Genomic DNA, 16292 nt, shown 5'->3' with positions numbered 1-16292 from the left:
AGGGAGGAATCATAAACGTTTAGAGGAACGTTGCCTCAGAATCTTTTCCTTATTTGAACGGACAAACCATTCTGAAGACCTGTGGATATTTAGCATTATTCAATGAATAAGAAAACTTGTCCCAATAGTCTTCCTCAGCAAACAATAAAGATGTTCCTGAAATAGTAAGTTGTTTCTCTTTCATATACTACTTTTGTCATTGATTTTAGACTAATTGCTTGCTTGTGTATGTACTCAACCTTGGATTTGTAAATGGGCTGAGCATCAGGAGCAAGACCAGCTTTTGTTGCCCATCTCGAATTGTCCACATCCTTGTCATGAGCTGCTGCCGTGAATCCTTATAATCCATGTGATGTAGAGACAACCACCTTGATAGCAGGGGAGAGAGTTTCAGGACTTTGAGCTGGTGACAGTGAAGGAATGATAACATGGATCCCAGTATGAGTCTGACGTTTTGGGAATTTAGGAGGTGCTAGTGTTTGCAGGGGACAGCAGGCTGATTTGAGAGCTGGTAAAGTTTGCATTGTTCTTGCAGTGCTCAAGTGTACTTTGCTGCAGGAAGGTGATCTGCACAGTTATTTCTCAACGGCAGGGGGCCAACTGTGATAGTAGTCAAATGTGGAATAGTTTTGATTTATTAAAGAGATAAAAATTTCAGTGGTTTTTCTCTTTTCTTTCCTTCAACAGCACAAAACATTACCTGCTGGTCCTGTACTTCCTGCCACCCCCAAATATGCATATGGGTTAATACAAGTTAAAAAGGTAAGAATAGGTTACAGTTGGGTTGTATAAGGTTTATGGTGTTGGGCTTCTTTGTAATAAATTTTTATATTTGATGACTAAATTAGTGACAGATTCCGCCATTTGTCTAAGATAGAGCGCGAGCTTTCAGTCAGAAGGGTGTGGGTTCAAGGCAGTGCTGCACTGTTGGAGCTGCTGTTTCTTTTAAAAGACGCTAATTGCCATCTTTAGCTAGGTATAAAGGATCCAACAGTGTGTGAAGAAGGAGTTCCCCTGAGTTTCCTGGCACACGTTGATCTCTCCACAAGTCATCACTAACAGGCAATCTGGTGATGATCTCATTGTTGTAGGTGGGAACTTGCTGCATGCAGTTCAGTGCAATGGTTCCTTCATTGCAGCAAATCCTTCATGCTCTTGCTTCCTCCCTATCTCTGTAATCTTCTTCAGCCCACTGATCAAGATGTTAGCACCCTTTGAAGTCGGGCATCTTGAGCTTTTCCAATTTCACTTTAGCGATCATTGGCAGCTGTATCAGCTCATTAAAACACACTTCTTCAACTAAATTTTTGGTCATCTGCCCGGATATCATCGAATCTTGTCACTCAGTGCCAAATTTGGCTTTACCATCTCTCCTGAGAGGTGCCTCAGAATGGCTTATGATGTTACCAAATCTTACAAATGTAAGTTGCTGTTGTATCACAATGCGTGTGAGATGGGTTCAGAGCTGTCATGGAGTCACAGCGATACTGGCATATGGGCATCACTGGCTAGCTAGCATTTATTGCAAGTGCCTAGTTGCCCTAAAATTTCCTTGTCCAATCTTTCTTCATAATTGTCACTTTCTATTTTGTTTCTGTTTTACTGCTGTTCGAACCTTAAGAATCGTGTTTCTAAAGATAACTTTAGATTGTGTAAGGTCAATGATTGGGTATATTTTACAGTTGCAGAGCGTTACAGATTCGGTTAACGTGCTGTCATTCTCTGGCCCTGTCGAGTCTGTTTATCCACTGACGTTTGTGGAAATGAAGCAGGTAAGAATTTTAGATAGTGTTACAGGCCGAATTGGACACAAATATTTCATCCCTCCACATTTTACATTAGATCATAAGATTTTTCAATATAAAATCAATAGTCATAACATTGGGGAACGGACAATCATATGCTTTATTTTGTGTCCCATTAAAACAAGCAATTGTATTGTGGCTGACGGCACATAATGCTTTAGAATGGTATATTGCTTAGGTTTCCAAACTTTACGGGATGTGAGCATCAATGGCTGGGTCAACATTTGTTGCCCTGGAGAAGGTGATGATCTGTCTCCTCCCTGAGCCTCTGAAGTAGGTTATTATCACATACCTACACTGTTGTGAGGCCTGGATGCTGCGTCAGCAACACATGAGTGTAGAGAAATTCCATCAGCAATGACTGCACTGCATTCTCGAGATGCAATTGGAAGACAGACGGACACGTGTCCTTCCTGAAGCCAGTTCTGAAGCATTCAGGCAGTCTCCTACAAAAATCAACTTTAATAGACTGGACACCGAGTTCAGATAGCTGAAAAGAATCCCACCCCCACCACCACCACAACCAGGCCCTGTTTCCTTGACTCTCACGTAGGCAATGTTCCAGGGCAAAGAAAAAAAATGTTGCAAATAAGCTGTCCTTGATGTGGCAGCAACTATTTGCGTGAATGTCTGTGAGGAGCAGTAATTCAGCACAGGAAGATCCCGTCCAGCCTGAGTTGTGACATCTTAACGATGAGGCAGAGCAGCAGTGGAAAAGGAGAGAAACTGAAGTAAATCTTACACTTGGACCCTACCACATTGTGGAATGTTCTATATGCCTAAATATGCAGTTCAAAAATTGACCTATTCAGCCACATCAAGCCCACAGCAGGAACATGCAAACCAGGAAATGCCCTTCTGGAATTGAGTGATAGCTAACAAAGATGATCCTCTACTGCCCATCTAGAAACATAGAATCCCTACAGTGTGGAAAGAGGCCATTCGGCCCATCTGGTTCTCTCCCACTCTCCAAAGAGCATCCCACCTCAACCCATTTCCACCCACCCCCCCCCGCCCTTTAGCAGTAACCCCACATTTCCCATGGCTAACCTACGTAGCCTGCACATTCCTAGACGCTATGGGCAATTTAGCATGGCTAATCTGCCTACCCTGCACATCTTTGGACTGGACCCCTGTTTCCATCTGGCTGATTACTCCAATTTTTTTTATCAAGCTGCTCAGTTCTGAGTAGACATACACACTATTATTATTGTTTTTGGTTTAAGAATTGTATTCTTTATTGTGTGAAACAAAATAGATGGAGTTGTATTTACTGTCAAGTCTGTAATTTGCTGTCAGATGCAACATATGCTCAAGGACCTTTTCCCAAGTAAACTGAGTTTTCCATTTAAAAACTTCACATCATTTTCCCAAGTGTGCTGACGATGCTGAGCCTCAACTATAAATTGGGTGGGTATTGGCTTCCTCACATTTCATCAGAGTGAACAGATAAGCAGATTGTGTTTTGTTACTTATGCCATCACACTATTCAGAGCCATTCAGCACCTGTTCACATGAAAGCAAAATTATTGTGGGTAGAGGTAATCTGGACCGAACACACAGTGCTGGAGAAATATAGCAGGTCTAGCAGCTTCTGTTGAGAAAGAAACAGTTAACTCTGTAACAGGTGACTCTGTTTCTCTTTCCACAGATGCTGGCAGACCTGCTACGTTTCTCCAGCATTCTCTGTGTTTGCGTTAAACCTGTTCTTCCTGAACTGGATCGTGACTGATATGCATTGTTTGATGTCTAATTCTGTTTCATCTTCCAAAGTAATGCAGCTGGAATCCATGAAACATTTTCTGCTAGATCTCTCTTATTTACTGCACAATCTATTCTCTTTACACTAGGATAGAGCTTCTGCTTCCTTCCAGCTCTCTCTATTTAATCATGTGATTCTAACATTCACTGTTACCCTTCTGATATTAATTCCACAGCTCTACATTTCTTTATCGCATCGTTATTTACCTACCTTGCTTCTACAATCATTGATATCTCTGACTTGTAAAACAAAATCCATTCATTTCCATTTTGAAATTTTGTTTTGCCTGAACAGCTTTTTGGGAGAATGTTGAGACCAAATTAATTGAGCATTTCAGTTTTAGGAAAGAGGGTGTTCCAAATTTCCACTCACTGTGTGTGACAAAGTGCTTTCTGCTTTCTCACTATCATCTAGTTCCATTAAGGTTAATTTTCACAGTTCTAGATTCTTGCACCAGAGGAAAGGGTTGCTCCTTCTCCATTCTCTTCAATCCTTTCATCATCTTAAACAACTCAAATAGATCAACCTGTCATCTTCCGTATTCAGTGATATAGAAACTTAGTGTGTGTGTGTGTAATCAAAGACTTGCTTTAGTCTGAAAGTGCGCCTGTTAGAGGCATTGATTTTATAATTTAAGCATTCCCCCATTGAACTGGCAAACTAATTCACACAATTTCAAAAGACTTAAAATGATTTGACAGAAGTCTTAGTGTCAAACTGTTTTAATTCATGGAAGTCTTAGAAAATCTACAATGCAGAAGGAGGCCAGTCAGCCTATTGTGCCTCTGTCACTCAGTCAAGATCAACCAATCTGATTCCACCTTCCTGCTCCAGATCCTTCAACCTCTATGTTCTGGCTTTTTGAGTAGATGTTCAAGCTCTTTTCTAGCCCTGGGTCAGAAGTCAGCCCACATTTCATCTTTAAATTCCAGCTTCCATTTGATGGATGTAGCTCCCTTGAGGCTGAACAACCACAGAAGGGAACTAATTAATATTCAGTTATTTCGGCGTCTGTATGAGCCAAAGAAAGTGGTTGGCAAAATGAGGCAAGAGTGGTGTAAATTTTGTTTGGTTGTTGGAGTAGAGAGGTGGTTGTTACAAGGTTTATTCTGTGTGATATTCCTGGAGCACAGCTGTGCAATATGCCTGATGGAATATGATGACTGAAAACTGCATCGTACCCACTTCCCACAGAATCTGGGAACCAATAGAGATGTGTAAGGAAGGTCCTGTATTAAGTAGCCCCACCCCACCAATAAGGTTCAGCCTATTGTGCAGCATGCATACTTTGAAATTCATTGTCTGCTGACCAGTTGTTCCTGCTAGCTGCATGCAAATCCTAATACAACTTCCAACTCACTTTCACCTTGCTAACATGCTCTTACTGTAGCAAAATACACAACTGACTGCAATTTAAAACTCTTGGCACATGCCCAAAATCGCTATAACTCTGATGCATGGATAGAATCGGCTGCAGTTTTGCAGACATTTGTCACATTATTCCTGTACGTTGTCGCAGCATAAGACAATTGGGGTGGTGGTGGGAGAGTGGGGGATTGGTGGGAGGAATAGAAAGAAGAGAAACCAAGTCAGTGAAATGTGTCCCTGATGTTTCCTGCCTCGGGCTGATTTTCCAGGGATGACAGACAACAGATCTGAAATCCAGAGCAGCAAAGTGGATGTTCAGGTGAAGGAAATAAACAAAAACAGTCCTTGCCCATCACACCACGCCTCACATACCCTCCAAGTCAACCTATGACCCTCTACCCACCCTAAAGGTCCTCACAAACCTAATGACAACCTATGTCTCTCCAATCGCTTTGAAACCCTTATACCTATTGTACCAGCTGGCCCAGTGTCCACTTTGGGCAGAGCTCAGGACCTACTGCTGAGCAGAAATAAGTGAGTGTTATTCAGTATCTATTGAAGAATTCATTATTCCAAACTAAAATTCCCTCTTCCATTCAAAAAAAACTTATTGACTACGTTTATAGTTTCCTTTTGTTGATGTCTTAAAACAAGCATTAGAAGGGTCTCGGCCCAAAACGTCAGCCTTCCTGCTCCTCTGATGCTGCTTGGCCTGCTGTGTTCATCCAGCTCTGCACCTTGTTATCTTATAATAGAATACACTGTTCCACTTCAAAGAGTCTAACTTGACAATTTGGAGCTGACTTTCGGCATAGATTTACAAAAGAGAAATCGTACTTGACAAATCTGCTGAATTTTTCAAGGATGTCACTAGTAGAATCGATAAGCAGGGACCAATGAACATCGTTTACTGGAACCTTCAGGAGGCTTTCAAAGAAGACCTGCAATAGAGGTTAAAGTGTGGAGCTGGATGAACGCAGCAGGCCAAGCAGCATCTTAGGATCACAAAGGCTGACGTTTCGGGCCTAGATCCTTCATCAGAAAAAGGGGGATAGGGAGAGGATTCTGAAATAAATAGGGAGAGAGGGGGAGGCAGACAGAAGATGGATAACAAGAGAGTTGCAGTGGGAGAGAGAGATCCCTTGAGGTTGGCCCGGAGGGAGGAGGGTAATTCTTCAGGTTAGGCATCCTGCAGGAGGGTTTGCAGTGAGGTTAAACATGAGATTGGGGGTAGGTACTTACATGGATAAAGAACTGGTTAGTAGGCAGGAAACAAAAAGTAGGAATGTACAGGTCTTTTTCCAAGTAACAGCTAGTGACCAGTAGAGTATCACAAAGATAAATGCTTGGAGACCAGTTTTGCACAATGTTAATTGATAATTTATATGATTAAAGCTAAATGTAATATCTCCAAGTTTACAGATGACACAAAGCTGGGTGTGAAGGTGAACTGTGAAGAGGATGCAGCAATGTGTTAGTGCGATTTGGACAAGTTGAGTGAGTTGGCAAATGCAGAGTAGATGAAGCATCATGTGAATAAATGTGAGCTTATCTTTGCCAGAAAAAGAAAGACACATTAATATTTGAACCGCGATGGATTGGGAATGAGGAAGGTGCAATGAGACCTTATGAACCAGGTCACTGAAGGTAAACATACAGATACAGCAGGCAGTGAAGAAGCTGTATCCTCTTAGAGAGGGATTCGAGTACAGTAGCAGGCATGTCATGCGGCAATTGTGCAGGGTCTTGGTGCAACTGCGCCTGGAGTATTGTGTCCAGCTATGGCCTCCTCATCTGGCAACGAAGGGAGTGCAAGAATATTTACCACATTGGTTCCTGGGATGGCAGGACAGGCATATGAAGAGACACTGGATCAGTTAGAACTATATTTGCTGGAGTTTAGAACGATGAGCGGCGCTCTCATAGAATGCCTGTAAGATTCTAAGCAATGATTGGTGCATACAGAACCAAGGCTCAGAGCCTAGGGATAGAGGGTAGGGCATTTCAAACTGAGATAAGCAGCGGTGAGCCTGTGGAATTGTTTGCTGCAGAAAGCAGTTGAGGTCAAAATGTGGATAACAAAGCGTGGAGCTGGAGGAAGACAGCGGGCCAGGTCCTGACCCGAAAGACCAACTTTCCTGCTCCTCTGATGCTGCCTGGCTTGCTGTGTTCCTCCAGCTCCCCACCTTGTTATCTCTGACTCCAGCATCCGCAGTTCTTACTATCTCTGAGGCCAAAACATTTGAATGTTTTCAAGAAGGAGTTAGATATAGTTCTTAAAACTAAAGGGGTCAAGGGTACAGGAAGAAAGTAGGAACAGGGTACTGAGTTGGATGATCAGTCATGATCATATTGATTGGAGGAGTTGACTTGAAAGGCTGAATGGCCTTCTCCTGCTCCCTTGTTTTAATGTTTCTTTGTATATTTCTCTGTAGTCAATAAAAAAAATCACTCACCAGTACTCTGTACTTTCCATCCAAGACTAATTTAGTATCAAAATTGTTATTGCATCTGTAACCCAAGAACTTTAATTTTGTTGACTGGCGTGTGAAGTATACTTTACAAATGTCTGTTGATTGTATAATTTCTATAGCGTGGACCCCCCCCCCCCACTAAAGGAGCATTAAAAACAAAAAGTAGTACTATTATTGGAAAATGAGTCATTAAAAATTGCACAAGCTATGGCTGTTTCATCACTCATACAGCTTTGATATTTGAGCAAAATGCATTATGATATCCTCCATAGTTAGATTGCGTTGTGCTTAACTTGAACCCCATCTGCACATTCGACAGTTTAGGGGTCTAGTCATACTTTTAGAAAGTCAGTAATCTTTTATATATTCAGTTGTAACCATGGCTAGTGCAGTTTTTGAAAACATTCAACTCCCTGTAGCTGGCGCTGTTACTGCTTGTAGCATTACACCTTGCCTGGCACTGATATGCACAACCCAGTTTCTCACACAGCAGGTGACTTTTCTATCATTATCCTGCTTGCTTTTACATTAATATTGTTTTAAATATCAATGGGTGATCCTCATTTTTTTTTTCTTTTGAAGAAACTTATGTTTAGAAACTGAGCCCTCTGTCCCAGATCTGGCTCTCTTTTGCATTTCACAAACTGATTCCCCTTTCCTCCAGGTGAGTAACTTTAAATTGCATTTTAAGCTGAGAAGTGTAAAATCCTTTTTCTTTGCTCTGGATCTCCTAAATTCATCGGTTTTGCTCTCTTTTTCTAGGTTTTGATCTCTATTAGCGTTGGCAAGACTACACCCAGCTGTGTTAATTCCAGATGTATTGAAATAAGTACAATTCTGCCTCCCAGCTTACGATGTTAATTGTTTCCTTTTTTTTTGGTTGGATCAATGGCACTCGTTCAGTCATTTACTTTCGCCTGGACTCATGATGAGGTTATGGTGTCTTGTGTTGCTATTCCACCTGCTGATTGCCCCAAATGTGTGCACAGTTGTTGACCTTGACCATGGTCATGTCCCGGTACCCTGAAGTGTTTGCCTGCACCAGATCCAGCTCATTCTTTTAGATGTAAAGCATCGGGATAGTTTCTTACAACTCTAACTGATTACAAATTGTTGTTTTCCTTTCTCACAGTATTTTGGATATATGCTGTATCGAAATACCCTGCCAATGAATTGCACTGAGGGTACCCCACTGGCATCGCCCCAGAATGGTGTCCATGACAGAGCCTACGTCATGGTGGATGGGGTAAGCTGGTTATTGGTACATCTGTTTATTATCTAAAGCGGTGTTTCCCTCCTCCCTGATGTCACCTGCTCAAAACTAATGAGTTGAATCAACCTGGTGAATACTAAACTATTCAAATATTCCGTAACATGGCAGAATACTAGAGCATTGCTGAGTGTTTTAGAATATTGTGTAGAACTTGTGAATCATAAACCAGGTGAAGTACTGTGCCCTGAGTGTCTTTGGCAGTTGAATGCAGGGACCTGATCACACAGACCTCAATGGGGATACAGCCAGTGCCCTGCAGGCTGGGGATGTTTGAAAGCCACTGAATGCAGGCAGGTAATCATTGTTTTCTAGTTCATTTGGCCATCAGGTAGTGGAGATGTCACTGTTGTGGCAAGAGTGTGCATTTGGCCCAGTGTAAGCTGGAGGCTTTTCCACTGACAGGTGTGTAGATAGGGTTAATGGGAGGTGTCTTTCTCTAGGATGGGAGATTTCAGTAGGGCACGTTTTCAAGGTGAGACGACAGCAATGTAAAAAACACATGAGGGAAATGTTTTACGTAGTGGATGGTTCGCATGTGGAATAAACTTCCTGAGGAAGTGGTGGATGTAAGTACAATTACAATGTGTAAAAGACATTTGAATAAGTACATGAATAGGAAAGGTTTGGAGGGATATGGGCCAGGAGCAGGCAGGTAGGACTAGTTTAGCTTGGGATTATGTTCAGAAAACATTGTTTAAATAACCAACTTTAGCTATGGATCTGCTGAGAGACCAACCATCTTTTCCCAAGGCTTCAACTACCAATCAGTATCTGCCATCTGCTTGAACGTTAGGGTCTCTTTCAGACTTGCTGGAACCAATTCCCAGGTACTGACCTCTTTAGTAGCCAACCTCTGCTATCTGTTCAATTACAATGCTCTTCCCAGGATTGTTGTGTCTATAGGAACCCATTTAATCTAGACTCAGCCTGCAATTAACCTCCAGATCTGGCCTCACAAATAAAACCAAAGCTTATTTTGTCAGTACTCTTCCTTTTCCACAAGCTGTTCAAATTCCACAAGTCAACTTCAGCTCTAAACTGAAATTGATAAGAGAATAAAATATAAATAATAATGAAAGATCAGCAAGGGTTTGAACAAGCAGCATAGATATATTTAAAGGAAATCTAGATAAACACATTGTCAACACATCTTTTGATTTTTTTTTTTCAGTGTTAGATAATGAGAAGTGAAAGAGATTGTTCTAGGACGTAAACATTAGCATAGAGCAATTGGGTTGAAGCCTTTATTGCCTAAACCACTGGGTATTTCCAGCATTTGCTGAAATGTATTAAATTGATGGTGTAATTTTCGTAGAACATTCGGGTGGGTAACTCACAATTCTAAAAGATTTTTGCAAAAAGAAGTGCACTTATAGGAACGATCTACGAAAATGCTTAGTACGTAATTGAATGCCCTTTAGAAGATTTATGTCATAGAATTTCCACTGTGAAGATATTGATTTCTATCTCAGTCCTGCAGCTTTCTTCCCCTTTCTATTATCTTGCTGTCTGCTTGCCACATTTGAGACACTTCTTATAAATACCAGTTCTGATGTTTGTCAGTTTTGTCACTCCTTTTGCAGAACTTGACTTCCAGGTTCATGTAAATAACTTGAAATGCTTATTAGTACCTTTCATAACCTTTCATTTTTATTCCTTTTAACTGAAATTATTTTCTGTTTTTAATGTTCCTATTATACAGTACATGTATGCTTTGAAGAGTTATTTTTAATTAAACAACTATAAAGATTTTATTTGAAATCCTCAGCTAGTCTGAAAATTCTAAATATTGCTGCAAATCAAGACCTTACTGACTTCTTTTTTGCAACAAAAATCAACAACAGGTCTTGCTCTGCAGCAATATTCAGGCTACGTACAACCAAAAGAATGCACTACTAATGAACTGTTGATAAATTAGATTGAACAGTGTGTCATAAAAACTGGTGGGTATATGGAAGCCTAGAAATCCACATGATACTCAGTTGAAATATTTAGACTTGTTTTCATTTGACATTTACAGTTTGGATGAGTTGTGTGCACATTCAGAGGAGTTAAAATTTAATGGTGTTCAAGAACTTCATAAACGCCCTGTCTAGGAGTTCCTTGAAGCATTGCCATTTGGCTGTTGGAAGATGCCAATTATCTCCTCTGAATCTTGCAAAGGAAAGCTAAATGTTAATTGTTTACGATTTTGAGAAAGAGTTTCCCAATTATAATAGAATACAAACAAACAAAGAAAATGTCAAAAATAGCCAGCAAGTCATGTGGGTGGTTCTTTTTTAATATCATTTGATTATTTTGCAAAATTCTCAAAGCTTACTAATTCTCTTTGAGGGAATTATTCAGAAAGGTTGGCAGGCAAGGAAAGAAGGGTTGGAGCTTTTGAAAGCACAGATCAGCAGAGATTGAGAAAAGAGGTGTCCAGCAATAGTGAGGGAGTGTGGGGGAAGTCCATGAATGGTGAGAGGGAGTCAATGGGTACCACCTTTCCTCCAAAAGCAACTGTTAACTATTTAGTCACACATTTCCCCGTCACACAATCTCCACCCCATCCAAGGGAAGTAAAGAGAGATGTAGAAGAGGCCAGAGAGAGGAGCAGAAGAATGAAGAATAAAATATTTATGTAGAAATATAGAAAAAGGAATTAGTGATAACTGGAATGTGATGCATGCACCATCATCACAGACTGACTGACTCATGATACAGTTAAAAACAAAATACCTGTTCAAGCAGCTCCATAGTGAATTCCTCTTTGCACCTTTTAGAATGGACAGCCTATAGGGAACATGTACATCTTAAGCCATTGAATTTGCTGCTGTTTCAGCCACAATAATGCTACTTGTTCAGTTTTATGAATTTAATTTTAAAATTTTCGGAAGGGCATATTTTGAGTTTTTCTTAACAAAATTTAACAGACGCCACATATTTGTTGGGGGGAGGTGGGGATGCAGAAGATCTGCAATCTATCCCCACCCGCAACTCCATCACATGCCTTTTATTCACAATCTCCTGTTTCACAGCCCTGTACAGTGGGAACCTTTGCAGTGCTTACTCAAATTAATAAATGCATGAGAGATTGAGTTTGTGATATGTACCTTCATAGAACACTGCAGATCATTCTTCATCTTGCGGCACAGGAGATGGGTTCCCATGAGCCGCATTCAAACGCTAATAGGGGAAAGAACTTCCTTCGCTCCTGAATACCTTACGGAGACATAGCTAATGCTTGTTGCTGTTTTTGCCTGTTCTCTGACATCTTTTGGGGTGACGATCAGATATTAAATGATGCTTCTGGATTGCAGAGAATGAAGTGCTGTCAGTTGCCTTTTAAATATGGCACCCAGGTGTTGGAAGACCAAATGGTCCTGGAAGGTTTCAACTTCTTGCTCATAAAATTAGGCATTTTACCCATAAATGCACATGTAATGACCTGAGAAGGACATAATAAATGGAAAACCCAACCCGCTCACAAGCAGAGGTGCCTTCTGGCTTTAGACCCGTGTCCATGCTTGGTCTTTTAAGTAAAAATTCCACAACATGTATCTGAAAGTTGCTCAAATTGTAAATAGGCGCTTGTGCAAGTGCAGCGTATTGATAAGGAAATGTTTGAAATTGCTAGTTCAAATGATTTTCAACGCTTAGAGACCATTTGCATCTGCATTTACCATATTCTGTGAATTTGAATCCAAAACAGGACTTTGACTTCATTGTGGATTTGCATGAGGATTTGAGTGTTAATTGCTGGGGTTCTATCCACGAAATGAATGCTGTCTGAATGAATATTTACATGGAGTGCTTTCATTATTCATTGTTCACGAGCACGGGACAACTTTTTGTATTTTGATGGTTTTTGTTGTGATGAAATGCAGTCAAGCTTATTAACTTTTATGAATTCTAGTAACAGCATAAGGTGACAGATCAATAATTCAGTTAAATTTCTTCCAAATTGCACTCCAATCTCTCAATAAACAAAATTGAGAAATAGGAAAGAAAATTGAAACTTTATGGTAGCATTTCACATTAAGCTTAAAATGTAGGCTGCTATTGCTGGGATTAAAATCCCTGTAGTGTGGAAGCAGGCCATTCAGTCCATCGAGTCTACACTGACCCTCTGAAGAGCATTCCACCCTGACCCACATCCTACTCTCTGTCCCTATAACACTGCATTTCCCATGGCTAATCCATCTAACCTACAGGTCTCAGGGCAATTTAGCAAAGCCAATCTACCTAATCTGCACATTTTTGGACTGTGGAAAGAAACTGGAGTACCCAGAGAAAACCCACAGTGACAGGGTCCCTGTGATGCAGCAGTGTTAACCACTGAGCCACTCCAGTGGTGATAGGAAGAGTAGCAATAGAATTGCATAGAGGGATAAACGGTTACTTTCTGAATGTTAAAAAGTATTTTAATGTCTTTGAATATCCTTAATCCCATAGATAGTATTGGAGTTTCTCATCACTGCAGCAAAAAATGTCAGCTTGTGATTGTTTTGTTTCTAATAGTAATTAAGTTGAAACCCTGCTAATGCACAGGAATTTTACCCGAATGCAAATACATAGCGTTTGAGTTGTTATGGGGTTAAATGAATTGATTTGTGGAAGTAATCTATACCATGTTTTAAGTTGTGATTGGACAACATGTGGAACTCTGGTTACTTTCATTTAAATTACAAATGCTGTTAGAAACCCCATTTTGAGGTTAAGATGGGCATTGCATTTTTCTTTCAACACTAACCTTGTGAAAGCACTGCATTCTTTGTGAGGCTAATCTTAAGGCATCGTGTATGTGTCTATAGAATATTCAACTTGATATCTTGAGTGGCTAGCTTATTGATTCTGAAGAACAAATATTCAACTGTCTTTTCCTAGTTGCTGTGTGTAAATGTTTTGAGGAAGGGGACATGAACAGACAATTGTGAGAACTGTTTGCCTTATGAAAATATCACTGCACTACAGGCAGTATATGGTTAATGAGCTTAAATTAAAGGTCACAAATTGGAAAGTAATGTGTCATCATTGTTGTACCATTTGATTCATTCACAAAGCAGTTAATTTAAATCAGTGAAATTGATCTTTCTTTTGCTGGGTATAACTAGTTAGTTGGGTAATAGGGATTGGAGTAGTGATTTTTAAATGAATGATTTTTAATTTTTTTATTTATATTGTCAATGTTTTGTAAAATTTCACCACATAAAATTGTACAGTTTACTGATTGTGTGTTCTGTTGTGGGATCCCACTAGTGAAAGGCACTTAATCTGAGCACAGTCTAGGAATTTACGCAATTTGTGCTTTTTAGACATTAAGTAAATGCCATCAAGTAATGGCATCCCTATATGATGAAAGAAGTTAAAGTTAAATCAAAAATGTTGAATAAAATCATACTTAGGCCCCCTTTCTCCATTTACTTGATGGTTGCTATAAAGTTGTGTTTGCTATATTCTTGCTTTTACCTGTTGTCCTGTCTTGTCTCTGTTGTGAAAATGCTGTTTTCACCATCTTTGCTTTAAAACAAAAGTGGACAGGGTTGTTAAGAAAGCATATGGTGTTTTGGTTTTCATTAGCAGGGGGATTGAGTTTAAGAGTCGTGAGATCTTGTTGCAGCTCTGTAAAACTTTGGTTAGACCGCACTTGGAATACTGTGTCCAGTTCTGGTCGCCCTATTATAGGAAAGATGTGGATGCTTTGGAGAGGGTTCAGAGGAGGTTTACCAGGATGCTGCCTGGACTGGAGGGCTTATCTTATGAAGAGAGGTTGACTGAGCTCGGACTCTTTTCATTGGAGAAAAGGAGGAGGAGAGGGGACCTAATTGAGGTATACAAGATAATGAGAGGCATAGACAGAGTTGATAGCCAGAGACTATTTCCCAGGGCAGAAATGGCTAACACGAGGGGTCATAGTTTTAAGCTGGTTGGATGAAAGTATAGAGGGGATGTCAGAGGCGGGTTTTTTACACAGTTGTGAGAGCATGGAATGCGTTGCCAGCAGCAGTTGTGGAAGCAAGGTCATTGGGGTCATTTAAGAGACTGCTGGACATGCATATGGTCACAGAAATTTGAGGGTGCATACATGAGGATCAATGGTCGGCACAACATTGTGGGCTGAAGGGCCTGTTCTGTGCTGTACTGTTCTATGTTCTACGTTCTATGTTCTCTCCTGAACTCTGGAACAAAAACAGAAGTTGCTGGAAAAGCTGAGCAGGTCTGGCAGCATCTGTGAAGAAAAATATCAGAGTTAACATTTTAGGTCCAGTGACCGTCGGAACACTGCCAGACCTGCTCAGCTTTTCCAGCAACTTACTGATTTACAGCATTGGCAGGTTTTATCCTGAAATCTGGCCTATGCCTCTTTTTTTAATTATCTGGCCATTCACCTGCATGCTGCTGCGGCTCCCAAACTTCCCACCTGCAACCCTCAACTTTACCCAATAGCTACCTTTAGTTTTATTTCCACCTGCTGTGTGCTCTGCGCATCCGCTCCTTACTTAACCAGAGCTCTTGTCCATATCTCCACAACAATGCTACACTCTTGACCATCTTTCCTTATCTAAAGTGACTTTATACCCACTACTCCCCAACTTAATTCTAGGGTCGCACCCCTGTCTATGATTTCAATTCATGCTTTTTTTTTTGAAAGAAGTAAATCTAACTTCCCTTGGTAGCGATAAAAATCATTCTTAGATACTTAAGTTTCCACAGCCGCAATTTGTCAAAATATGACAAGTGGAATATAATGAATGTTCAGTTATGGAAAATATTGAAATAAATTGTTGCACCAATATCAAAGAAATCTAATTCTGCCTCTTTGCACTTTCCTGATTTTAACCGCTCTTCCATTGTTGGTTGTGCCTTCAGCTACCTATGCTTCAAACTCCTGGGTTCCCTCCCTAAATATCTCTGTGTCTTGCTTTTACCCAGGAGACGGTTTTTAAAATGCACCTCTTTTGACTAAGCTTGTGAATTAACATCTCTTTGTGTGGCTTGATGTCAGATTTTAGTTTATAAATGTTTGAGTAAAATGCTTGGGAATGTACAATTCAGTTAAAGGTGTTATGCAAATATGAGTATTTGTTTTTGAAAAAGATTGTACTGATATCGGTATCTGGCACACAGTGGAATTTTCCCAATGTTTTTAAATTGAGTTCTTTTTCTTCCCAAAAAAAAATAGCTTTATGTTAGTCAAGAGCACCAAGTTCTGAGGATATTTGTATGAATGGTTACGTCTAAAAGTTTAAAGTTAACAAAAATTGTGTGAAGAGCAGCAACATAGTGCAGCTGCATTATTCATCTTTTTGATGTTATTTTTAAAGTTTAGCTGCACTTGTGAGTTACTTTTCTGGCAATTATCTGTTTTGATTTGAATATTTTTTTAACACCATGTTTTCTGCTTTGAAATTGTGACTGACTGACCACTTCCGGGAGTGGATATCAAATTAAACTTTGTTTTTGTCACTTTTGCCTGACACACCACACGGATGTTAAAACATGGAGAGATAGGGAAGTAAACACACAAAAAGCTGCAAATATTGAATAGAGCAAAAGCGTAAAATTCAGTACTTAATGTTGCAAACAACTTGTGAAAATTAACGACTTGTATTTACGCTGCACCATTT

The 16292-nt window shown here is 40.2% G+C and overlaps 1 protein-coding gene across 2 annotated transcripts in view; it reads left to right on the top strand.

The window, feature by feature from the left end:
* The window catches only part of glb1 (galactosidase, beta 1), a 72930-nt gene that overhangs the window by 23978 nt on the left and 32660 nt on the right, over nucleotides 1-16292 (top strand). For both annotated transcript variants that reach the window (XM_048563857.2, XM_048563852.2), the window contains exons 11-13: nucleotides 688-762; nucleotides 1683-1772; nucleotides 8542-8655. In XM_048563857.2, coding sequence (XP_048419814.1) covers nucleotides 688-762; nucleotides 1683-1772; nucleotides 8542-8655 — 279 coding nt within the window. The remainder of the gene's footprint in view (nucleotides 1-687; nucleotides 763-1682; nucleotides 1773-8541; nucleotides 8656-16292) is intronic.

The sequence above is a fragment of the Stegostoma tigrinum genome, chromosome 2, assembly GCF_030684315.1.
Source record: "Stegostoma tigrinum isolate sSteTig4 chromosome 2, sSteTig4.hap1, whole genome shotgun sequence".
Taxonomy (NCBI): Eukaryota; Metazoa; Chordata; class Chondrichthyes; order Orectolobiformes; family Stegostomatidae; genus Stegostoma; species Stegostoma tigrinum.
The sequence above is the reverse complement of the archived record's forward strand: the minus strand, read 5'-3'. Positions and strand labels throughout refer to the sequence as shown.